General features: G+C 39.7%; 1 protein-coding gene across 1 annotated transcript in view; it reads right to left on the bottom strand.

The window, feature by feature from the left end:
• Positions 1–17,927, bottom strand: part of HPGDS (hematopoietic prostaglandin D synthase) — a 37,174-nt gene extending 19,247 nt beyond the window's left edge. Inside the window, exons 1-2 of the mRNA XM_033214839.1 lie at positions 17,762–17,927; positions 9,779–9,920 (exon numbers count right to left, since the gene is read on the bottom strand). Of these exons, the coding sequence (XP_033070730.1) occupies positions 9,779–9,911 (133 nt within the window). The 5' untranslated portion in view covers positions 9,912–9,920; positions 17,762–17,927. The remainder of the gene's footprint in view (positions 1–9,778; positions 9,921–17,761) is intronic.
• Positions 17,928–26,571: the final 8,644 nt, after the last annotated feature.

Consider the following 26,571-nt stretch of genomic DNA (forward strand, 5'->3'; position numbering starts at 1 on the left):
TTTCAAGGTTTTTAGCTTCCTTGCTATGAGTTCGAACATCCTCCTTTAGCTCGGAGAAGTTTGTTACTACCAACCTTCTGAAGCCTACTTCTGTCAACTCGTCAAAGCCATTCTCCATCGAGCTTTGTTCTGTTGCTGGCAAGGAGCTGGAATCCTTTGGAGGAGAAGAGGCTCTCTGGTTTTTAGAATTTTCAGCCTTTTTGCTCTGGTTTCTCCCCATCTTTTGGTTTTATCTACCTTTGGTCTTTGATGATGGTGACCTACAGATGGGGTTTTGGTGTGGATGTCCTTTTTGTTGATGTTAATGCTCTTCCTTTCTGTTTATTAGTTTTCCTTCTAACAGTCAGGACCCTCAGCTGCAGGTCTGTTAGGGTTTCCTGGAGGTCCACTCCAGACCCTGTTTGCCTGGGTATCACCAGTGGAGGCTGCAGAACAGCAAACATTGCAGAACAGCAAATATTGCTGCCTGATCCTTCCTCTGGAGGCTTCATCTCAGAGGGGCACCAGCCTGTATGAGGCGTCAGTCGGCCCCTACTGGGAGGTGTCTCCCCGTTAGGCTACACAGGGGTCAGGGACCCACCTGAGAAGGCAGTCTGTCCATTCTCAGAGCTCAAACACCATGCTGGGAGAACCACTGCTCTCCAGAGCTGTCACACAGGGATGTTTAAGTCTGCAGAAGTTTCTGCTGCCTTTTGTTCAGTTATGCACTGCCTCCAGAGGTAGAGTCTACACAGGCAGGCAGGCCTCCCTGAGCTGTGGTGGGCTCCACCCAGTTTGAGCTTCCTGGCCACTTTGTTTACCTACTCAAGCCTCAGCAATGGCAGACGCCCCTCCCCTAGCCAGGCTGCCACCTCACAGTTCGATCTTGGACTGCTGTGCTAGCAATGAGCAAGGCTCCGTGGGCATGGGACCCGCTGAGCCAGGCACGGGATATAATCTCCTGGTGGGCCGTTTGCTAAGACCACTGGAAAAGCACAGTATTTGGGTGACAGTGTCCCGATTTTCCAGATACAGTCTGTCATGGTTTCCCTTGGCTAGGAAAGGGAAATCCCCTGACCCCATGCACTTCCTGGGTGAGGCACTGCCCTGCCCTACTTTGGCTCACCCTCCGTGGGCTGCACCTACTGTCCAACCAGTCCCAATGAGATGAACCAGGTACCTCAGTTGGAAATGCAGAAATCACCTGTCTTCTGCGTCAATCACGCTAGGAGCTGCAGACCAGAACTGTTCCCCTTTGGCCATCTTGGCACAGATCTCTCCTTCATTTTTGAAGGATAGTTTTGCTGGTCATAGTATTCTTAGTTGGCAGGTTTTTTTTTTTTTTTTTTCTTTCAGCACTTTGAACATATCATTCCATTCTCTCCTGGCCTCTAAGATTTCTGCTGAGAAATCTACTGTTAGTCTGATGGGGATTCCTTTACATATGACTTGATACTTTTCTCTTGCTATTTTTGGAATTCTCTTTGTCCTTGAGTTTTTACAGTTTGTCTTTCATGTTTAATGACTTTAATGTTAAATCTTACCTAAGCTTCATGTACCTGGATGTCTAAATCTCTTGCTAGACTTGGGAAGTTTTAATTATCATTTGGTTAATTGGTTTTCTATGTCTTCGTCCATCTCTTCTCCTTCTGGAATTCCCCAAATCCCAAAATTCAAACATTTGGTTGCTTTATGGTGTCCCAAATGATGTAATGCAGGCTTTCTTCCATTTTATTTTTTTTCTTGAGTATGACTGGGTTATTTCAAAAGACCTGTCTTCAAGTTCAGAATTTCTTCTGCTTGATCTAGTCTGCTGTTGATGCTCTAGTTGTATTTTTTTTTTAATTTCATTCACTGAATTCTTTAGCTCCAGAATTCTGTTTGGATATTTCTTATAATATCTATCTGTTTTTTAAAATTTCTTAATCAGGTCATTGTCTTCCTGATTTCTTTGTGTTATCCTTATTCTTTTGTATCTCACTGAGTTTCTTTAATACCATTATTATCAATTCTTTTTTTAGGCATTTTATGTATTTCCTTTTTTATGGAATTGGTTACTGGAGAATTATTGTGTTCCTTTGGAGATGTCTTGTTTCCTTCCTTTTTCATATTTCTTGTATCTTTATGTTGGTTTCTGTGCATCTGGTATGATAGTCACTCCTTTCGATTTTATGGATTGATTTTTGTAGGGAAAGCCTTTTTCCTATAGATGTGTCTATAGTGCTGGTTGAGTAGGGTACTTTAGCTTTGATTCTGAGTGTGTGCAATAATGTAGTCTTCATATGATTTCTTCAGCTATAGTCAGTGTCAGTGGTGTCTGTGAGTTTCTCAGTGGCTTAGGCTGTAGTTATTAGTGGAGGCTGTGGTGAGGCTTTGCTAGGGAGGGCAATGCCAAGTGGACTGGTCCTTAGGCACCAGTGGCTACAGTGGGCTGGGTGTGTGGATTCCTAGGCCCCTGAATGGGATGCACTGGTACCAGCAGTGCTGGACAAGGCAGATCCAGCCCCCTAGACAATGCATGTGAGTCCCAGTGATAGTGGCAAGCAGAACAGGCCTGACCTCAGGCCCCTGGATAATGTGCAGAAGCACTGGTGGTGGCTGGTGGAGAAGGTTGATCCTCAGGCCACTGGACAATGCATTCAGGAATTGGCAGCAGCAGTGACAGAGGGGATGGGCCTGTCCTCAAGTCTCCTGATAGTGCATGTTTGCACCGGTGGCAGCAGGCAGGGCACATTGTTCCCCAGACCCCTGGATAATGTGCTTGGGTGCCAGTGGCAGTGGTCGTGGGAGGAGTGGGCTGGTCCTCAGGCCCCCAGATGGTGCATGTAAGTGCTAGTGGTGATGGATGGGGCAGTACTATCCTCAGGTCCTGGAATGGCATATCGGTGAGCTGGTCCCCAGGCTTCAGAAAGGCACATGCAGGTACATTGTGGCCCTGATGTTAGAGTAGGCATATTTGCTGTCTGTGGCAACAGCCCCAGGCAGGCAGCTCTCAGACTCTGGAGAGTGCATGCTTTAGCTTCCTATGTTACAGCAGCAGCCTCTCTGATATGCAACACTGTCCATTCCCCCAGGTTTAGGACACCACATGGGCTAAAGTGCTGGAGACCCAGCCACAACACTGAGTGAAGCCAGCATTGCAGTGCTGCAGCCCTCTGGGTGGTTGTAGGGGGATGTCAGCATGGCTCCAAGGATGTGGAGATTCAGGGGCTTTTGCGTTCCAGGGCAAAATATAGTCTGGTGGGGACTGGGTTCTCCAAGTGGCACCATGCTGCAGTTACTTGGGTCTCAGGGGGTGTGTAGGACACAGCACAAACTTTCTCTCTGGAAAAATGTTCTCACACGGACTCCAGGCACTCCCTACCCTAGTCTCAGGGCCCATAAGGCCCAAGGGGGCTCTCCCATGACTAGAATTGCAGGAGTCTGTGGAGTAAATGTGGACCACTGGGGATATCTCTCTTACCTTTTCCCAACAATGGGGAGGCCCTCCTGGCTTCGAGCTGATTCCAGCCAACTCAGCAGCTTCACTTCCTTTTCTTTCTGTGCCTCAGAAGTTTCCTATCACTTCCCAGCTGAATTCCAGTCTTCTCTCTTAGATGCTGTATTAGATGTGCGGTTATTTATTTGCTATTTTGATCCTTCTTTGAGGAAGTGAGTGTCAGGTACCTCTAGTCATTAATTTTGAAGCCCCGCTTCATTTTGATGATGGACTATTTGAAATGTATAGCAAGGCAGCAAGCATTTTTGCACAAATATCGGACAGACTGATAGCAGATACCATATTAATATTTTATCTGTAAATCCTACTGTTTTCTTATCTAAACCTATTATATTTTTGTCACAAAGGAATATATGTTTATTATAGAAAAATTATAAACTGATAAAAATAATTCAGTCACATAGTTTTAACCATTTTAATATTTTAATTGATTTCCCATGTATATTTTAAAACAAATTATAATGCATATAATCTTTTGTAAATCATTTTTCATTTCACAATGTCTTTTAAACATCTTTCTAAATCAATGAAACATCATTTTTTTAATGACTACATAATACTTTGCCATGTGTATTGATCACAACTTTCCCAACCAGTGCCTTAGTTTCAGACACAAAATTATTTTAAAAGAGAGAAAATAATAAATTGAAATCACGCTCTGATGACCCTCACACAACTACTAGAATAAACTATGTGTATCTCCTTCGAGTGTCTTTCATATGCACACCTAAATAAATAAAAGAGAATCATACTTCACATGTGGAATAAAAATACCTCTAAGTACTTACCTTCAAGTATTGAGTGTGCCAACTACTATTTTCGGTGCCTGAGATACTTCAGTGAGCAAAACAAAGTCTCAAATGAAATTGAAGTGAGTTGGGATGCCTTATTTGAAGCAAAATATGTGAACAAGAAGGAACCAAAATGCCTATTTTTTTTTGGCAGGGAGGGTTTTTTTTTTGTGCTAGGCATTGTACTAAATATTCAGCATGCCCATTAGGTCTTCTTTCACTTACAACAACCCTATGAAGTAGGTGATAACTATCTCATTTTATAAATGAGGGGATGAAGTTAAGAGGTTATATAAATTGCCCCGGTCACACACCTGGTAAAAGTAGGCTTCACACTGAGGTCACTTGGAACCCTTGTTCAGCTGTTTTCTTAGTTCTATGAGCCATGTTTTGAGAAAGATATTAAAAATCAGAGCAAGCTCAGAGAATAGTCTCCAAGTTAGTGAGAGGTTTGAAAATCTTATTTTTTTGAGGATTGGTTGAAGAACCTTGGCACTATTCACCTGGAGGAAATAAAACTAGCTAAGTGGAACAAAACCACCTCAAATCGGACAGAACTATCAAATAGAAGAAAAATTTGACTTATTCTGACTACCTCTAAAATGTGAAACTAGAATCAAAGGGTAGTAGAATAAAGGGCAGATGAGGAATAATTTTGTTTGCTTTAGAGCGATTGACAATGGAATGTGTTTGCTTATGAGATAGTGAGCTTTTAGCTACTGGAAGTGTTCAAACCAACCCTGGGATAACTGCCCACAACTGGAACATTGGGCTGCATCTAACAGGAAGACATTTAAGAAGACAAATGCTAAGTCCTTCATTTGATCCCAGAAAAAAAAAAAAAAAAAATCCCAGTGTTGTTGGAGGTGTCAATAGGAGTATTCTAAAGCTTAAAAACCATTAAGGAATTTTGTTACACTAAATATGAGGCCTCAATGTGATGTGGCTGGCAAAGTATCTACTGTGATCTTGGTAGAATGTCTTACAACGATGTCTAGTCTTGTGACAGGGATGATGGTCCCATTTTGCTCTGTGCTGTTCTTGTACCTTAAACACTGTGTTCTCCATAGGTATCACACATTAAATGGCAGATGTACAGTAACAAGAACTTATTTGGAGGACATCTACTTGAGTGGTGAAGAAATGCAAATCAGGGAATATAAATGAGCACTCAAGGAAGAAAAGAGAATTGTCCTTTGGACCTGGATGTGATTGTAGATCTCAGATAGTCCAGAGAAAATGGCATCTAAATCAAGAAGTAGAGTCAGGCGTGGGAAAGTTGAAGTAAAATTCACAATGATGACCAGAGAAACTAACAAGGAAGTTCCAAAATTTGTTATCTAGGTAGAGGTATGAATGCATGAATTAAATGGGACCCAATTACAAATTCTGCCAAAGACCTTTATCTTCACTCAGAACATTTGTATTAAACTGACCACTCAGCAATAGCTTTTTTTCCATGATGTCTTTAAAGAAACTAGGTTTCTTTAACTATTTGATTGTAAAAGAAGGAGTAATCTGTTTCTCCATGGATTAAAATTATAAGTCCAAGACCAATCTGTGAAAGCTATAAGGAGACAGATTTCAACTTTGTATAAGGAACAGTCTTTCAAAATTAGTCTCCCTTCTATTTTCTGTTCTCCCTTTCCAGAATTTTATTTGAAAGTTGGACCTCCTAAACTGAGCTTCAAGTTTCCTTTTTTTCTTCTTTTATTTTTCATTTATTCATCCTATTTTTGTGCTTTCTGGAAAAATATCTTTATTTTTTGTCATTTTATTGATGTGTTTGCATCATATTTTTAATTTTCAAGAACTGTTTGTCTCTGAACATTTCTTTTGACAGCACCCTGTTGTTAAAAGAAAAACTTCAGCCGAATTAAATTTAAAGGAGTTTAACTAAGCAATGAACGATTTGCAAATTGGGAAGTCCCCAGAATCACAGCAGATTCATAGAGGCTCCAGGGGATGCCTCATGATCAGAACAAATTTATAGACAAAAAAAAAAAAAAGTGACATACAAAAATTGGAAGTGAGGTACAGAAACAACTGGATTGGTTACAGCCCACAGTTTGCCTTATTTGAACACAGTCTGAACACTCAGGAGTATATGAGTGCTTGAAGTGTGGCTGCTGGGATTGGCCAAGACTCAGCTCTTCTTTTAGATGCATATTCCTAAGTTAGGTTTTAATCTTGTCTACATATTAAGTTAGGTTACAGTTCATCTACAAGGACTCAAATATAGTAGTACAAAGTCCTTCTCAGGTCATATTTAGTTTGCTATTACGGTGTTCTTGTTTCATGTATAGAGTATCTTCTCTTATTTCTCTGAGGATTTTTAAAAATGTTTGAAGTGGTTTTTTTTTTTCTTGCTAAATCATCTTGGTTTCCTCAGAGTTGCTTTTTTTCCTGCTTCTTTGTTTAGGTATGTGTTATGTTAGATTTTTCTCAAATATCTATTGATTTTTGATTGCCATTTATGTTTTAAAAAGCAAAGAAATAAAAACTACCTGTAAGCTCAGCATGCATGGGAGGGGCTTGCCAACAGATTGGGCTGGGCTGTTTCATTAAGAAACTCTCATTTGTTCATTAGCTTGGGCTGATCAGCTTCCCCAGAGAGAATTTCTCCAATTTCTGCTTGAGGAATATTAGCCTGGTTGTAGCATTCTGATTGTAGAGCAGGGGAAAGGTGCTATGGATCTCACCATTTAGTTTCTAGACTTCCATTGAATCCCACCTTTATTATAAAATTGTGTCCTCAGACATGTCTGTTGTCCCAGAAGCCTCTGGTCTATCCTCCCCTGAGAGTAACCTCCATGCTTATTCTAGGGAGGAGAAGGGATATGGTGGTCACAGTGCTTCTTCACATTGATAGAGGCAGGAGGCAGAGAAATTCTAGGTACACAACAGCAGGTCCCCAGGGAAACCCCATCTTCAAGCCAAAAAGCCTGAAACCTGTGACCCAGCATGAGAAAATCTATTCCTGTTTGCCTGCTGTCTTCTGATTGGTTCTTTCTGAATAATGCTTTTTTACCAATTGAATGTTGCCTTTTCCAAAACTACCTACGGCCCACCCCGCCCCACAATCCTCTGCCTATAAATACCCCAGACTCAGTTAGTAGAGGAAAAAGAAGCGGCTCAGCTGGAGAGAGTTGACTTGACTTCAGAGAGATGGCTGGACTTCGGAGGAGAAAGGACTTGACTTCAGGGGAAGACTACCTGCCTACTCTGTCCTCTCTCCAGCTCCCCTCTCTGCTGAGAGCCATTTCCTTCACTTAATAAAATTTTCCACCTTCACCATCCTTCAAGTGTCTGGACGACAACGTTCTTCTTGGACACTGGACAACAGCTCAGGACCCACCAAGTACAGGGACCCAAAAAAGGCTGTCACACTGGCCCTTTGCCTTTGCTGGTGGAGGGCAGCTACCCCATGCGACGAGGCAAGAGGCCCACTGAGCTGATACCATACTGCTGTCCATGGATGGCAGGGCTAAGAGAGCATTGTAACATGCATTCTGGAGCTTCAGGGGTCGCAGGTACCCCAACCTGGGTGCCACTGCAGGGCCCGTGCAGAGCTTGCTCCTGCCAGTGCCCAAAGTGCTCAGCTGGATCCCATGCTCGCTCACTCACATGCTCCCTCCCACAAGGGATTGAGTGCAGTGGGTGAAGTAAATGGGGCACCCCAGCACAAGTCCGACAAAGGAGTCAAGAAAAACTCTCCATCAACGTTTTTCCACTCGGTCCTCTGTCAGTGCAACTTTTAGAGTTATCTGCTACACAAATTCATGAGCCTTTTTCTGTATCTCTGTGATTTAGCTTGCCTTCTCCTCCTCGAGGTTTACGCTTGAACTTTGGGCCTACTAAGTTACCTTACCATTCTTTGGCCTGCTTTTTAGCTTCCAGAATTGTGTGCTATCATATCTACATTCAAGCTTTATTTCTTTGTCTTTATGGACTTTGGCCCTTTTTAAAAGTACTTCAATGTTATTAAAGGAGAGAAAAAGCATTTTAAAGAGAGAAAATGTAAACTCGTGTGTGCAATTTACCAAATTTGTCCAGGAGAACATTTTAATACAAGTATCCAATGATGGAATGTGTTGACTGGAGATTTTCTAGGTTCTATCAGAGGGAGTGTCATAGCAGGTTTCAAGCACCAGAGAGCACTGCTCAATTGGACAGCAGATGAGACCAAATAACATTTGTAATAGAAACTGCTCCTTAGTAGTACCTATTCTTTCCTTCCTTCTTAGAGTAATAAAACTCTGGATTTTTAGCTGTGCAAATGATTATCCACAATTAAATCAGCATCTCTCAATTTTCCTTGGAGTGATATGTGACCATTGGGCTTACCAAGTGACATAGGCAACTTTCTAGTCATGCTGTTAAAAGGGATGTGTCCCCTCCCTCTTTCATATTTTCTCTGAGCCACAATGTGGAAGGAGCGTGAGCTATCTCACACTGTGTAAATAAGACACCAAGGGGTGGCAGATCAACAAGAAACCTAATCTTTGACAACTATATGGAGCAAAATCATGATACCCACTTGGGGTTTTGTGTAAATGAAATTTCTGTCCTTTTTAAGATAATTTTTACATTGTGTCTTTGTCTATTAAAACATTTGAAACTACATTCTAACCATCATGAACTTTAAGATTCCTTTCCACTCTGAAAATCTATGGAAATATTAAGAAAATACAGAAATTCCACTTTCAATAACAATGAAAAGTTCACACAGAATAGGGAATGAGGCACTCAGTGAACTTACATCTCAAAGCTAATGGGTAAAATTTGTTACATGTGATATCTGCACCTTTCTATCCATCTTGGTCTAATTAATTCGTGGATAAAAGTAATGTTCACCTATTATATATTCACCATCTTAAAATCCCATGTGCAAATTCTGATATCAGAAGAAACATGTGGATATTAATGGTAAAGTGTCGTGATAATAAGAAATAAGATACGCTATCTCACCAGAGAAGAGGCCTCTGCTAAGAAAAGGAATGGTGATAAGGGCAATGACTTTTAAGGAGCTCGTGCTTCCAAAGGCTGTGGCAGTTTATTGTTAATACGCCTGTCATCCTAGTCTTGTTGTTTTGGCATTGTCTAGTGCAAATAGCTTGAGCTTGGTATTAAACTGACGTGGGTTTGAAACTCAGTTCTACTTGCTAGGGTCGTGAAACTGGAAAAATAATCTAAACTCTGTGCATTTCATCTGTCCCAGTGATGAAATAGAAAAAAAAAAGTCTCACGTTTATTTCAGCTCGTCTTCTCATCTGATAAAGCTTTTTACTGGTTTACCTTTATATTCTCTTTCTGTAAGGTTTGTGTTTTCACCTCTAATAGGAAATTTGCTCGATCACACAGCATTTAATTAGTTTGTCTGAACTGCTGCTTCTCAATTTAAAGCTACATGAGCTTCGAAAACCTTGATTTTTTTTTCATTTCCCTGAGGAAAAACAAAAGGTCCTGAAACCATATTTTTCCTACATTTATTATTTGTGCTACTTACTTGATTTGATTTCAGGCCAGTCAGCTTGTTCTATTCTGTGATCTTCATACTGTATGTCCAAATAAGCAAATATGTAACGAATAATTTCTGCTCTCCCCCTCATATTAAAATAAGTGAGTTTGTAGTTTGGCATGGTGCAATTCTGGAAAAAGAAAAAGGGAGGGATTATTTTTAGAGCCCTCTAGAGATGTCTCAATATTTTTCTTCAGAATTTCTTGGAAAACTTTATGGCATCTCTTGAGATAACTGGAGACATTAGAGGATATTTCAAAACCAAAATTATAAATCACTATCTAATTACATATGGGGAAACTTGGTTGAAATCAGATCATGAATCTCTCTCTGTCTCTCGGCACTAGTTAGAACATTACAGTGAAATAACCAAATTCAAACTTTATTTATAAAAATATTCAGATTAAGTGGGTAGCTACACACCAACCTTCAGAGCATGGAGCAAAAAAACTTCCCACTTTAAGATGATTCTGCCCTGCTTTCAGTCACTGGTAATGTGTAATATTTGATATTTTGCCTGTTTTGTTTGCTCTTGTGACACAGCTCAGAGTTTATGAGGACATCTGGGTAAGGACAGCCAAGGGCTGGGCCCACACAAGAGGAATGTGAGTGCCGTGCCAACCTGTCTTTGCCTCTCTTTCCTCACCTGTGGCTTTCCCTCTAGGCATCCAAGGCCTAGGGAAACACTGCTCTCTGGTTCCCTCTGACTGCATCCATGCTACTGGGTTTTACTGGGTTACTTGCACCACAAAAACACACCCCATCTCGAAACCTCTGCTGACAATCTTCCTTCATTCCCTCTGTAGAGGAAGAAGGCCAACTATTCTTACATTTCAAAACATCTGCTAATACCAGCTAATTCAGTCATTATAATCTTATGGGTTTTCAGTGATTTGTATCTTCATTTTCATTGTTTATAAATGGTTAGTGACTTTAAGCACTTGTAGTGGAATATATTTTAATTTTGTAAGATCAAACAACTGAGAAAGAAATGTTTTCATTTGAAATTCAATTCTTTGAATTTGGCCTTTGGCCAGTTAAAATCTCCCTGAATTTCAAACACCACTTTTGATAAATAGTGATATTAACATGGATTTGTAAATTAATGAGGTAATGCATATAAGGTACGTAGCACAATGGCAAACTTAATCATTAGCATTAGTAATGACTTTGATCTCATTCTGTAGTCAATAATAAACACTATGAATACAGCACACTAAAGATAATAATTATGGTAACTAAATGAATAAAAGTGTATAAAGATGATTATTTATTTAAAGTTGTGAGTTTAAATAGTTTATTCCCCACTAAGAAAGTTTTTAAAGAATATTAATGGAATACTAATTAGATAAAAAGGAAAGTTGGGCTCAAGCCTCAAAACAAAGTTTCATCAAAAATCACATCACAGACCAGGCGCAGCAGCTCATGTCTGTAATCCCAGCACTTTGGGAGGCTAAGGCAGGAGGATCACCTGGAGGCAGGAGGATCACCTGAAGCCAGGAGTTCGAGACGAACCTGGCCAACATGTCTCTACTAAAAGTACAAAAATTGGCCAGGTGTGGTGGTGCGTGCCTGTAATCCCAGCTACTCAGGAGGCTGGGGCAGGAGAATTGCTCGAACCCCAGAGACAGAGGTTGCAGTGAGCCAAGATCACGCTACTGCCCTCCAGGCTGGGCAGCAGAGTGAGACTCCATCTCAAAAAATAAAAATAAATCACATCACATAAAAGGTTAAACGCAAATCATAAAAATCCAGGTTGCCAAGTCCTGACTTCAAGTTTATATATTCCTGGAGTCTAGTGGGAAGGGGATGACCTGGAAATAACTGTTTCGTTGCCTATCTAGAAGCTCCTAGGTTCAGGAAGTGAGGGTGATGGTAATTCCTAGCAAAACCATTTTTTCTGGCCCTGGTTTCTGTGTCCAGATGTTGTGGAGTGAAGCTGGTGCTCCTTGCTAAAACGAGAGAGGTACTACTGCCAATCATTCCTGCCCAGTTTGCATCAGCCAGTCTAGTCTACACCCAACTGAGATGTAGAACTCACCACATGTATAGATATGTGGGGAAATGTCCTTGAAAGAGACAAGAACTGACTAAACTAATAAGAATTCCATGATTTACAGCCACAGATTTCTTTGGGGGAAAAATATACATATAAAGGAGTTCAAATTTGGGATACTAAATGAAGTGCCCATCAGAACAATGGAACGGTTTTCCAGGTTACTTAGAAATGTTGAGCTTAGAAATAAATAAGGAAAAGGTCTAAGAGCACCAAAATAGTTAATAAAAAATGTAATAATTAAGAGATTATTCTTATCCAGGAAAATCATAATTGTTATAATTCCTGGACCTATTTGTTTTAAATATCAGAACAATTTTTAAAAACCTACAGAGTGGAAAAAGTGTGGTTATTAGTTGCAGTTTCTATTTGGTGTTTCGTTTCATTTTGTTTGGTTTTGTTGCGGCACATTCTCACTCTATCCCCCAGCCTGGAGTGCAGTGGCTCAATCTTGGCTCACTGAAACCTCTGCCTCCTGGATGCAAGCAATTATCTGGCCTCAGCCTCCTGAGTAGCTGGGATTACAGGCATACACCATCATGCCTGGCTAATTTTTCTATTTCTGGTACAGACGGGGTTTCACTTATGTTGGCCAGACTGGTCTCAGGTTCGTCTCCCAGCCTCAGGTGATCCACCCCCCTTGGCCTCCCAAAGTGCTGGGATTACAGGCGTGAGCCACTGTGCCCAGCCTGCAGCTTCTATTTGAAAAGCATTCTATATAAAATTGTTTATTGGTGTTGTTGGCATAGTCAATGTTTCCACAGCATGAAGAAATTATATTTTCTCCCTACAACATTAAAAGTTATCAGCATTACGCAGGGCGCCATGGCTCACGCCTGTAATCCCAGCACTTTGGGAGGCCAAGGCAGGCGGTTCACAAGGTCAGGAGTTTGAGACCAGCTTGGCCAAAATGGTAAAACCCCAGCTCCACTAAAAATACAGAAATGAGCTGGGGGTGGTGGCGGGCGTCTGTAATCCCAGCTACTCAGGAGGCTGAGGCAGGAGAATCGCTGAAACCAGGGAGGCAGAGGTTGCAGTGAGCCAAGATCGTGCCATTGCACTCCAGCCTGGGGAACAGGCAAGACTCCATCTCAAAAAAAGAAAAAAAAGTTAACAGCATTAAACGTTAGACATATAACTTTTTCTCATTCGCTCAACTACCACATGGATATCAGTGTCCACCTGATGAATTCTGCATGAAAACAAAGTGATTGTTTTTTATTGTTGTTAATTTTCAAGATCATGCTGTTTTATATCGTATTTGACTCAAGTAAAGAAGACATTTAAAAATTCTCAGCATAGGTTGGTAACTATCTATATTTCTCTGCAAAAATATCTTGAAGTCTAAGATTTGGCAGAGGCCCAATAGCAGCTAACAGATGCTTATCTTGCCTTTTAAAATATTCTTTCAACAGTTGTAACTCATTAATGAAGCTGTACTTTTTACATGACATTTCTGTAGTTATTTGCATGATTATATTTTCTGTTTGTCTCAGGAATACAAGGTGTTATATCAGAACATCCATCTGTATAATAAACTACATTAAAAGAGAAAAACCAGGCTGGGTGCAGTGGCTCACATCTCTAATCCCAGCACTTTGGGAGGCCGAAACAGGCAGATCACTTGAGGTCAGGAGGTTGAGACCAGCCTGGCCAACATGGTGAAACCCTGTCTCTATAAAAAATATATACAAATTAGCTAGGTGTGGTGGCGTGAGCCTATAATTCCAGCTACTCAGGTGGCTAAGGCACGAGAATTGCTTGAACCTGGGAGGCAGAGGTTGCAGTGAGCCAAGATCGCACCACTTTACTCCAGCCTGGGTGACAGAGTGAGACTCTCTCAAAAAAAAAGAAAGAGAATTATCATAAAACATACTATCATCTCAATAGATACTAAATGCTTTTAAAAAGCATTTATAACATTATCACTCATTTGTGATCAAAACTCAGCAAAATGAAAAAAAAACAAAATAAAATACCTGTTAGCAAACTAGTAATAGAATACTTCCTTAACCGTATAAAGAGTCTCTACTGAAAACTTACAGCAAACATCATACAAACTAGTAATAGAATACTTCCTTAACCGTATAAAGAGTCTCTACTGAAAACTTACAGCAAACATCATACATAATGGTGAATCAATGAAAGCATTTTCTTTAATGTCAGGAATAACAAGAATCCCACTATAACATCTACTATTCAGCATAATGCTGGACAGCCTAGCTAATTCAATAATGTAAGACAATAATAAATAACATTTGTAAGTTGTAGGAAGGGAGCAACACAGCTATCCATTTGCAATCAAAATTATTGTCTATATTTAAAATTCAAGAGATTCTACAGATAAACTGGATCCTAGATTTCAAATGGAAATGCTAAGGACCAAAATAGCCAAGACAAACAAAAAAAGAGAACGGAAGAGGAAGACCTGATGTACCAGAGAGCAAGACTTAGATAAAAAGCCTTGTAATGCAATATTTGTTCAGAGGTGCATTGTCTTAAAACAGAACCTCACATATAGGACAGACATGACATAGAGTGAGGACATAAAGAAACTAGACTAAAATGGTTCTGAAACAATAGAGAGAAAATGAGCATAATTAGACCCCAACTTTCTATCGTACACAGAAATAACATCTAGGTTATCTTGGTATGATTTGACTAGCATAGCAAAACTCCAATATCATTCTGGTCCCATGTTTCCTGGTAGCTTCATTTCTGAACCCTTCCACTGTCATTAGTATTAAGAATCTCATGTAGAGAAAACTGCATGTTTCCTGAAATGATACAGAAGCATGAAGTTTGAAAGCTGATAGTGTTTGAAGATCTTTACATCTAAAGATCTTTGCATCTAAAATTAACCACTGACTTCCTTACACCCCAAAGTATATCGTGTAAAGTTACTAATTCAGCAGATAGATAAAAAGCTCATTTAGAATTCTGTTTGAAAAATAACCTATACGGTTTCTCAAAGAACACATACATAAATGACTAATAAATACCCTGGATAGAAACTTACATATATAAACTCATATGAACACAGCTATCCAGTGCAGAAGATTTAACTTTTAATATTAATATATGCATTAGGAAATAAGCTATTTTACATGGGAATTAACAGTGTTTTCTAAAGTACTATCTTGGGTACTTCCTTTCCTTCCTGTAGCCTTTTTTAACTTTATATAATGCTTGATATGGTTTGGCTATATCCCCACCAGAATCTCATCTTGAATTGTAGCTCCCATAATTCCCACGAGTCATGGGAGGGACCTGGTGGGAGATAATTGAATCATGGAGGCGGTTTCCCCCCCGTACTGACTTCATGGTAGTAAGTCAGTCTCACGAGATCTGATGATTTTATAAGAGATTCCCCCTTTAACTTGGCTCTGGTTCCTTCTTGCCTGCCGCCATGTGAGACATCCCTTCCTCTTCTGCCACGATGGTGAGGCCTCGCCAGCCATGTGGAACTGTAGTGCAGTGGCGCAATCTAGGCTCACTGAAATCCCCGCCTCCTGAGTTCAATCGATTATCCTGCCTCAGCCCCTCAAGTAGCTAGGATTATAGGCGTGTGCCACTACATACAGCTAATTCTTGTATTTTATTTTTTAGTGGAGATGGGATTTCACCATGTTGGCCAGGATGGTCTTGATCATCTGACCTCGTGATCCGCCTGCCTGGGCCTCCCAAAGTGGTGGGATTACAGGCGTGAGCCACTGTGCCCGGTCTAAACCTTTTCTTTCTTTCTTTCTTTTCTTTTTTCTTGTTTTTTGTTTTTGTTTTTTTTGAGATGGAGTCTCGCTCTGTCGCCCAGGCTGGAATGCAGTGGCGCGATCTCAGCTCACTGCAGCCTCCGCTTCCCAGGTTCCAAGCAATTCTCCTGCCTCAGCCACCGGAGTAGCTGGGATTACAGCAGCCCACCACCGCGCCCAGCTAATTTTTTCTTTTTCTTTTTCTTTCTTTTCTTTTTTTTTTTTTTTTTTTTTTTTTTTTTGAGAAGGAGTCTTGCTCTGTCGCGCAGGCTAGAGGGCAGTGGCGCGATCTCGGCTCACTGCCGCCTCCCCCTTCCGGGTTCAAGCGGTTCTGCTGCCTCAGCCTCCCCAGTAGCTGGGATTACAAGCGCCCACCACTACACCGGGCTAATTTTTGTGTTTTTAGTAGAGACGTGGTTTCGCCATGTTGGCCAGGACCTCCTGACTTCAGGTGATCCGCCAGCCTCCCAAAATGTTGGGATTACAGGCATGAGCCACCGCGCCCAGCCAAACCTTTTTTTCTTTATCAATTACGCAGTCTCAGGTATGTCTTTATCAGCAGCGTGAAAACTAATACAATGCTGATTTATTTCACCTGATTAATTCATTCTCAGAGGCAATTTTAACATAATCATTGAAAAAATTACAAACTTTTATAATAAAACAATTTAACAATATACTATTCTGTATATTGCTGTAAAAGCACAGTAAAAAATTGTCTCAAAAATTCTAGTTTCTGTGCCAGAAAGATGACAACAATCCAATTTCAACTCTCTGACAACACAGGCTAATCAATATCCACTGCCTATACTAAACATCTTAGTAAAGACTTCAGCCAAAATATCTTTAGTTCAAAAAAGAGAACTTTTGAAATAATTTTGTTGGTTAGAAAACTTACAAATAAGGAATTCAGTATTAGCCATTCTACAATTCAGTACAAAATGTTAGCCAACTTAAGCTCTTACTCTTAAATAAGAAACATCAATAATTCAAACATATTTGGGCAATCCAGACAGGTTTTTACATGCTTAGTAATTGTGCAGTAATCTGATTTTGAGGTATAAAAACAAAGATTACTTGTGAATTTGCTATAGCTCTTCTTTGAGTGTAAGATGTAGATCTTAACTTGCCCAGTAATAAACTTATACAAAATGTAATGCCCTAGAGCATGTTTACACTCCCATTATATAGATCTTGGTGTTCTGAAATGTAAAAATTGGATTCAGATGGCAATCATGTGAGATACTGTTGTCCACATGGGAACTTCTTGCATATACTGACATTAAATAATGGCTTTTTATTACCCCTAACATTTGTGGTAAAGAATGTTAATTTCCCTCATTTCACAGTGTCCCTGGGCATTTCAAGTTCAGTTCTGGAAAAGTTGCCAGGTTGGAGTTAAATTATAGGACAATAGAGAAATAGAAGAATTATTGTTGACTGAGTAAGATATTGATTTCCATCAAGCACTGGATGTTTAACTTTGAATTAGCAAGCTGAGAGCTCTTTTTTTTTTTTTTATCAAATATCAACTAAATATCATTTTAAGTGACTGTTTCACATTAAAGCCAAAGCAAGAGGAATCACTGAAATAGCCTTTGGGAGCTGTGAGTTGAAATTCCTGGCCTGGGGTAAATCCCTTCAACTATCTCTGAAGCCAAATGATGATAGAATGCAATTCTTATCAAAACATGGAGATGTTTCAACAAAATGTGCCTTGAAATAATAGAAAATATTACCAGTAAAATTCTTAAACTTTAAACAAAAGGAAAGAAAGTGAAGAGCCATAAGATAAAATTCTCTGTTCCATCAATCCAAGTGATTGAAGAATCACTTGGGAAAATTCTGGAAGTAGTCACAAACCCTGATTAAGACAGGATTTTTCCTCTAGCATTGATTATATTTTCTATGTTCAAATCCACTTGAAGAGGTCTTTTAAAATCTCCTGTACCTATATTTCTCTTAAAAATGACTATTTGATTTTCACATATTCACATATATGGAGAGGCTCTGGGTAAGACAAGGTCCGAGTGAGCACAATCATGAAAATAACTCACAAGAGAGTTACTCAGTCACAAACAGGGTATGAGAATAATAAAAACCCTAATGTAAAGAGTAAAGCATATCTCATTTCTTATCTATGTGGAGTTCAATAATATTACTTACCTGTGTTGTGTCTCTCAGGAGTCTGTCGTGTCCTGTATCCCTGGGTATGTGACTGCACCTTGAGTTTATATGATGAGTAAGTGATAATCACAAACCAACGAGAGGACAGGCAACTTCCTTCCCCGTAACGCTCTTCCTTCTTTTCTTAGATAAAACACGCATGCCAGGCAGTTGAAGCCTGCAAAGACTGCTGGTTATACAGGATATCTGGGTATAACTAACCCAGCACATTTGCATACAAGGTAAAGTCAAAGTTATAGCTACATATGTATGCCCACTGTTACATGTTCACTTAGTTTTAGTCTTACACCATAGGCTCCTGGAGAATAAGAAAACCTGAATGCAATGAAGTCATCTTTGCAGATGTGCACATGACTTGCTTCCCTATTTTAGAAACAGCCTCTCCTGTACCTGCTGTATGTTCCTTCAAGGCAGTGTCTAACAATGTCGTGTATTTCATTTGTTTGCTTTTGGTTTCTCCCAGCAGAATGTGAGCTCTGTAAAGGCAGGGACTTCACTGTCTTGTTCACTATTGTCTCCTCAGTTCTAAGAGGAGTGCCAGGCACGTCATGACCACTAATATACATCTGATGATAGACTGACCCTAATTTATAGTTCACATTTTTGCAAGGACTGTAAATTTGCATTACTGCTGGTTTATTTCATTTACTCTCATTTCTCAGAAAAGCCGAAGTGTTTAAAGTAAACCTGGTGTAGAAGTTTCCAATTCATCTTGTTTGTGGTCCTTTTACAATTTAGTAACAAATGCCTAGACATTTTAGAAATTTATTTTTTCACTTCTTAGTAAAGGGATTATTTTCATCTATAATATTAGGATAGCTCAGTGAAAAGATCCAACAAAATGCCTGCCTAGGCCTTACTGAGCCTGAGGATTGTCCATGAAACATTTCAATGACTGACTGGCTTTCAACTTCCAGATAATTCTCCCACAGGCAACAATAGCAACCTATCAATCATGTAATATTTCTTATTTCTAAAGTGCTTTTAATTTTGCAAAATATGTCTACATCCACTTAGTATAAACATCAGAAATGAAAGTAAATATAAATACTGGTCTGTAAAAAGTTAGAGAAGACACAGTGTAGCCCTTTACCCACCAAAAAACGATAGATGTGTGTCAAAATCAAATGCAAATGGGATGGGAGTGGGAGTTATACAAAATTAACACAATGTATTTATTATCTTTGACAACTTTAACTTACATTTTTTAAAAAATCATTTTATCTTCACCTCAATGATTTTTAATCTCTATTTTTATAAATGAGGAAACTGAGACATAGGGAAATTAGGTAAATTGCCTGCAAATTTTTGATGGGACAAGCTAGGATTAAAACCTAGGCCTTCTGATGACACATTTAATATTTTTCCTTACATAATGCTGCCTATATATAATATGAGGCTGCTTCAGTTAAAAAAAAGTATACAAAAAATAGCACTTTTCTCATTTTGTATTACAATTTTCTCTTTTACGACCAGTTGTTTTGGCTGGAGGAAAGCAGAGCAACACATCATAGATTGGGGAAGGAGCAGCCACTTGATCCTTGGTCACCAATCAACAGAGGCTGCTCTAGAGGCATCCATTGTCCTTGTGTGCATGGCCTCCACTCCAGGAGCTCTCTGCAGCTCCTGTAGCATTCTCATTTTGCTACCTTCTTGCCCCAGTGTGGCAGTTTAATCACAACGCTGCCTGAGATTCCACCTGCCAAGTACCCAACAGAGCCACTTCTTCTCTGTGGTCTTGCCACCTCCCTGGAGGCACAAGAGGGTCCCAGGGCTCCTTTATTCTTGGGAAGCACAGCTTTCCCATCCTCTCGTCTCTTCTCCCAGCCCAGGTGGGGATGCCCTAACTCTCCTAGTCTTCCACCAGCTGTGGGACTTTGGGCAGGTAACTTAATCTCTCTGTGCCTAAGCTCCTTCACCTTTAGATGGAGAGTCATTCTACAATAAATACTTATTTGTTCCTAATATTTGCCAGGTATTGTTCTGAATGCTAGAGATATAGCAGTAAATGAGGCCGGGCGCGGTGGCTCACTCCTGTAATCTCAGCACTTTGGGAGGCCGAGGCGGGTGGATCACGAGGTCGGGAGATGGAGACCATCCTGGCCAACATGGTGAAACCCCGTCTCTACTAAAAATACAAAAATTAGCTGGTTGTGGTGGCACATGCCTGGAATCCCAGCTACGCGGGAGGCTGAGGCAGGAGTATTGCTTAAACCCAGGAGGTGGAGGTTGCAGTGAGCCGAGATCACGCCACTAACACTCCAGCCTGGTGACAGAGCGAGACTCTGTCTCAAAATTACATAAATAAATAAATAGAGATACAGCAGTAAATAAAATCAGACAAAAACAAATCTTCATGGAGCATTCTAACATTAGTAATAACTCCCTCATAGGCTTTTAGAGAATTAAATGAGTACACAGATACGTGCTTCCAAGTGTGTCTAATCCATAGTTAGGGATCCATGAGTGAGATCAATTGTTAATGTTATTCGCAGTTCACCTGAGGGGAAGATCATTTCCCTTCAACAATCTATGCTCAGGAATTCTTTCCTTTTCTGTGGTTAGGTTTTGGACACTAACAGCAGGAAAAGAAGTAGCTGTCAGGCAACTTTTATTTTTCACCCCGCTTCATCTTCTCCTGAGGAGATGAGCATGGAGCCAAGTGTCTACTGGAATAGGGAGGAGGAAAAGGGCAAGGGCAAAGTGAAAACCCCTCACAGATTGTTACCTCTCAGTTCCCTGCTCTCCAGGGCAGTGACTTCTTCATGCCACATACCCTTCAGGATCATGTTGTGCATCCAGACTGGACTGCATGAGAAATACCCGTGAATAAATGTGTCAAGTTGTATGATCATGTCCACACAGTTATTGGAAGGCCTATTATAATTTAATGACTATGTCTTCATTTTCTCCAGGGCTTTCTAGTTGGAAAACTTTTAATCCTGTGGTATTGAATTAGCAAATTCCTAACTGCTGTTAAAAATCCAACATTAAATCATAGTCCATTTCTGTCCTTGTTTTCTTTATTTGCCCACCTGTGTAGTAATGTGACTATACAAGATAGTGATTAAAGAGTTTCATCCTGGAATCATGACCACTTAGAGGAATCTCAGTTCCATTATTTGCAAGCTCTGGGACTTTAGGCAGCTCCCTTAGTTTCCTTATCTGTAAAATGGTGATGATAAAAATCATTCTACTCAGAGTTGAAAGGATTCAACGAGTTTGTGCATTTAAGTCACTTAGTGCCTTGCTTAGCAAGCAGTTGCTCGATAAGTAATGGAAAAATACATACCATTTTTTAAAAGTAGCCCACATATTTGTTCCTCTTTATTTATTTTGGTAAAAGAGAAGTGTTCAAACAAACCTATTTCTCCTTTTCTAGCTAGTCTGTTGATGGGGGAGGAAGTGTCCAGGAGAAGCATACAAAACTTCCTTTGCTCAGCTTCTAGAGTGGTTTGGTTTACTTTTGTGTATTTTATCTAATAAAACAGTTTTCCTTTTTATAGTTAGTTATGTGAAAAACTAGAAACATGTTAAACTGACTTATTTAAACCTGGGGTTGAAAAGACAGGAAATAAAGAATATGTTTTTTTGCTTCTAACCTCCTTGAGTAATTGAAACATGCCTGCAAATATTTTAGTGTCTGTGTTTTCCCAGATTTCAATAATGATAATGCTATTTTTCTTGTCTGCCTCTTCAGATACTGTGAAGAATGATATGGTAATTATATCCAAGATTATGAGCAAATCTTTCACTACCTAGCCTTTTGGCTAAAAGAGGATTCCCATATGTAGGCAAATAATAGTAATATAAATAGCTAAAATTCATTAAGTATTTCCTGTGGGCCAGGCATTGAACCAAGCACTTGCCTACATTGCATTGAATGCCTACAAAACAACATCACAAATGGTGCATGCACCCTTGAGTGTAGTTGCATAACTGACTAGGTCTTGTCATGAAAGCATTTATAGATAGAAAATTCCTCAGACATTTGAATCTCATTCACAAGAGTTTGTATTTTTTCTGTCAAGAATGAAGAAAATAAGCATTAAGTTAATTTCTTTTTCAAGATTTTTCCAGAATCAATTAACGTCACCTCTGTATCATTACAACTTGTACTGTAGGAGGAAGGACTGTGCAGTAAGTCCCACCTCTGCCTGTGCCCTGTCCTGTGGCCCCCAAAAGAGTCATATCTCCTCTCTGAACCTCAGTTCTTGGAAAATAAAAGAGATATCCTGGTGACCTCTGAAGTCACTTCCTACTCTAATATTTCATGACATAATTTTCCCCCTGAAGACATTTCTCTGTCTTACATGATAATTGAATGAAACTAAGTCCAAAAAGGCACAGAACTTATGAGCTGAGAGTTACAGGTGCACAAGTTATCTTTGTCCCCAAGTCTAGCAAGAAAGGCGAGACTCTCAGATCAAAGGAAGGCCACCCATTCTGATAATCCCAGGTCACAGGACGGACTTACTATTTATAGGTACTAAGACAATGCAAACAAAAGTGTAATTTAGAGAGTTTTTTTGTTTTGTTTTGCTTTTTTTGTTTTTTGTTTTTTTTTTTTTTGTTTTTTTTTTGTTTTTTTTGTCGAGATTAAAGTGTCTTCCTAGCAGTTATCAAGAAGAGGCAACCAAAATGTACCTATTAAAGGAATTCGTATATTTGGAATTTTCTTATATTTCAAAAACAGATTAATCTGAAGAGGTGTGTTTTCCTCATGAAGTCTAGAAAAAGGAAATTTTGGAGAATAAGAAGGTGTCAGAAAATTTCTAGGGCTCCACAGAGGGCTAATAATAGCAAACACAGACATTTGCATTTATTGGGTACCTGGTACTCACTCAAGATTTTAGTGCCAAGGTCTCAAACCTAGCAAGCAGAAGATCCAATATTTGAACCTAATAGTCAGTCTTCAGAGTCTTTGCGATTAATTACTGCATGAGATTGCCTCCAAAATATAGATTACTAGAGTGAAAGAAAAGAAACAGGTTACAATCATTTGCTGACATTTTCTTGGGATTATCCAACTTTCCTTAGCCTAACTGTCCATGTCAAGCAAATTTAAGATCTAAATTCTTTCTCCTAAGGAAGCTTTTGTTCACCATTTTATTCTGAAAGTTGGTTTTGCATCATTCTGAGCAAACTATCGCAAAGACAGAAAACCAAACACTGCATGTTCTTCCTCATAGGTGGGAATTGAACAATGAGAACACTTGGACACAGGAAGGGGAACATCACACACCGGGGCCTGTCTTGGGGTGGGGGAATGGGGGAGGGATAGCATTAGGAGATATACCTAATGTAAATGACGAGTTAATGGGTGCAGCATACCAACATGGCACATGTATACATATGTAACAAACCTGCACGTTGTACACATGTACCCTAGAACTTAAAGTATTAAAAAAAAAAAAAAAGTTGGCCGGGCGCGGTGGCTCAAGCCTGTAATCCCAGCACTTTGGGAGGCCGAGACGGGCGGATCACGAGGTCAGGAGATCGAGACCATCCTGGCTAACACGGTGAAACCCCGTCTCTACTAAAAAATGCAAAAAAATTAGCTGGGCATGGTGGCAGGCGCCTGTAGTCCCAGCTGCTTGGGAGGCTGAGGCAGGAGAATGGCGTGAACCTGGGAGGTGGAGCTTGCAGTGAGCTGAGATCCGGCCATTGCACTCCAGCCTGGGCGACAGAGCAAGACTCCGTCTCAAAAAAAAAAAAAAAAAAAAAAAAGTTGGCTTTGCATGCCTTCGTATCAAACACAGAATTTCTGGAAGAATACTTTCAGATTGACCTGTGATACAAAGAAAGAAAGCTACTTAAAAGAAAGAAAATCGGCTGGGCGCGGTGGCTCAAGCCTGTAATCCCAGCACTTTGGGAGGCCGAGACGGGCGGATCACGAGGTCAGGAGATCGAGACCATCCTGGCTAACACGGTGAAACCCCGTCTCTACTAAAAATACAAAAACTAGCCGGGCGAGGTGGCGGGCGCCTGTAGTCCCAGCTACTCGGGAGGCTGAGGCAGGAGAATGGCGGAAACCCGGGAGGCGGAGCTTGCAGTGAGCTGAGATCTGGCCACTGCACTCCAGTCTGGGCGACAGAGCGAGACTCCGCCTCAAAAAAAAAAAAAAAGAAAGAAAGAAAATCAAGAAATCTTGGTTTCTAATGACACAGCTCACATTTGCTGCACTGTTCCTAGGGAAAGGAGAATTCTATAGTGAAAGGAGAATTTTAAGAGATGACTGCAGTAATTAAATGAAGCTTCAATCCTTACAACACAAACTTATACAAGAATACAAAAAAAATATAGCTATGTAAGGAAAGGAAAAACTGTTCATCTGAACCAACGTAGCAAGAAATTTTGTTCGGAAAACAATGAGCAAAATTATGCTAAAGATATTTTTCTGGCCTCCAAGATACAATTTTACTATGTATACTTTGGCTCTTCATAAAGTGAGCCATTGAGAGAGAAAATAACAGCTGTTTCTAAAACTCTACGATCCAATCCATGAAAGGCTAGAAATGGTCTATTTTCTAGCAGTATGTACATTTTGTTGGTGTTTATAGTTAAATAACTCATGGGAAGCTACAGGCCTCAATTACAATATATCATCAAAATTTGGAGACAAGATCCAGAATTGCCACTAGGTCTGCGATTTGGAAGAACTTATATAAATGGTAAAATTTGTCCCCTGTGGACATCAACTGAAAGATGATGTGTAAATGTGATTCTGAAAACTTGAATGTTTCCTACATTTTAGCACAGACTCTATGACTCATGTAACAAATGTCGGACACATGGTTTTGAGATCACAGCATCTTTTGTTTAATGACTTTAGATGGATTTGACCATTTGGCTCTTCCCTTTCTGGCTGCAGGCATTTTATTGAAAAGGCAGGCTTTCTTTTCTTTAAACAGATAGAAATTCATGTGAAACTGTATGTCACATTGACTTCATGCTCAAGTGCTACTGTGTTTCTGTAAAAGTTCAGAATAAAATATTTGACTTTTATATTATTTCTTTAGATGCAGTGGTAATCTCACATCAAGTTTAAAATTTCTATTTGTTTCTGTTTTATAACAGCAGATTACAAATACATATGTTCTGAACTATACCAAAGTCTTTTTAGTTACACAGCTTAAGCAAGATGATATTCTGATACAAATTAGCTACCAAAGTGAAGTGACTGTTCGTGACTCATTTTTCCAGTCTTAGCAAATGGAAAGTATTACATTCTTTTCAAAACATCAAAGTCAAAGGCATCTTTTAACACCCCACAAATGTCAAAAAGTAAAGTTTGAGCTTAAGCTGATTGAGTATTTAGTTTTAGTTCTCATTCTTTGGATCATATTTACAAAGCCCTGTTTATAAACAAGAAATAAAATTATACAGCAATTTTCCTGAAAAATATGCTTTTTAAAAATAAATATTTTAAAATGTTCTGTTGTTATCTTAAGAGCTATATAGTGGAAGTACACAAATTAAATGTATGTATTGATCTCTGGAAACAAGTCACAATTCTTATATATTTTACTTGAAGTTTTAAAGGTTTTTTCTCTTTTGTATTATTCATATCAAGTTTAAGATTTTTTTCTCTTTTGTATTATTCATATCAAGTTTAAATCCTATTGTTTAAATTTCCAAACTTGCTCTTTTCAAAGCATCTGATTAAGCATGACATATTAGCAATACATCTTACTCTCATTTCCTTCCCCAAGATCCATGAAAGATCAGTAAAATTATACAAAAGGTATAGTAAACAAGGACAAAGAGAAAGGGTATAAAAGCATGTAAGAAACATTAAAAAAAAAAAAAGAAAGCCTGGGTGCAGTGGCTCACACCCGTAATCCCAGCACTTTGGGAGGCCAAGGCAGGCAGATCACCTGAGGTCAGGAGTTCAAGAACAGCCTGGGCAACATGGTGAAATCCCGTCTCTACAAAAAATACAAAAACTAGCCGGGCATGGTGGCAAGTACCTGCAATCCCAGCTACCCAGGAGGCTGAGGCTAGAGAATTGCTTGAACCCGGGAGGTGGAGATTTCAGTGAGCCAAGATCACACCATTGCACTCCGGCCTGGCCGACAGAACTAGACTCTGTCTCAAAAAACAAAACAAAACAAACAAACAAACAAAACCCTTTATCTGACAGGAAGCAAGTGGAGGAGTGGCAGTTGAATGGACTGCATAGTCAAAGTTATGAGCTAAGTTTAGGGCAGACACACTGAAGGGAACAATGCCATCCCAAGCACCTTTGAAGGATCCATGAAATACCTGGGCCCCAAAATCCACATACGTGAATTTGATGTTTGAGGTCAAAAATGAAAAGATTAGTTAAAAGTCAGCATAGAAGGCAGTAGAACCTGGTTTCCCTACCTCTTCTCACCCACTGCTGCCCACCAACCAATCCCTTGGTCATAAAAAGAAAAGGAATAAGAGAATCTTCAGGAAGCAGAGAAAATACAGGCTCTAAGATAAAAATTAAAGTATCAGTCATTCATGCCATTTGAAAAACAATGACTGTTGGCATCAGACCAAATTCCCATCAGACTCCACTCCAAAGCTCACTAAAGAATGCATTCGCCTCTGGCTCGGATAATGAACCATGGAAGGTAAGAGAGGACTTCCAAGGTTTCTGTCAACTCGGATTTTTATAGACATCTCTACCTGCTGTTTCCAGTTCATTTTTGCTTGGAAAAACTTTGCCAAAAAAAGACTTATAAATTCTTCACAATCACAATTGCAATAAGAATTGCAATTATTTTCATACTGAGAAAGTAAATGGAAAGCATTGT

Source organism: Trachypithecus francoisi, unplaced genomic scaffold, assembly GCF_009764315.1.
Source record: "Trachypithecus francoisi isolate TF-2019V2 unplaced genomic scaffold, Tfra_2.0 Lachesis_group1, whole genome shotgun sequence".
Taxonomy (NCBI): domain Eukaryota; kingdom Metazoa; phylum Chordata; class Mammalia; order Primates; family Cercopithecidae; genus Trachypithecus; species Trachypithecus francoisi.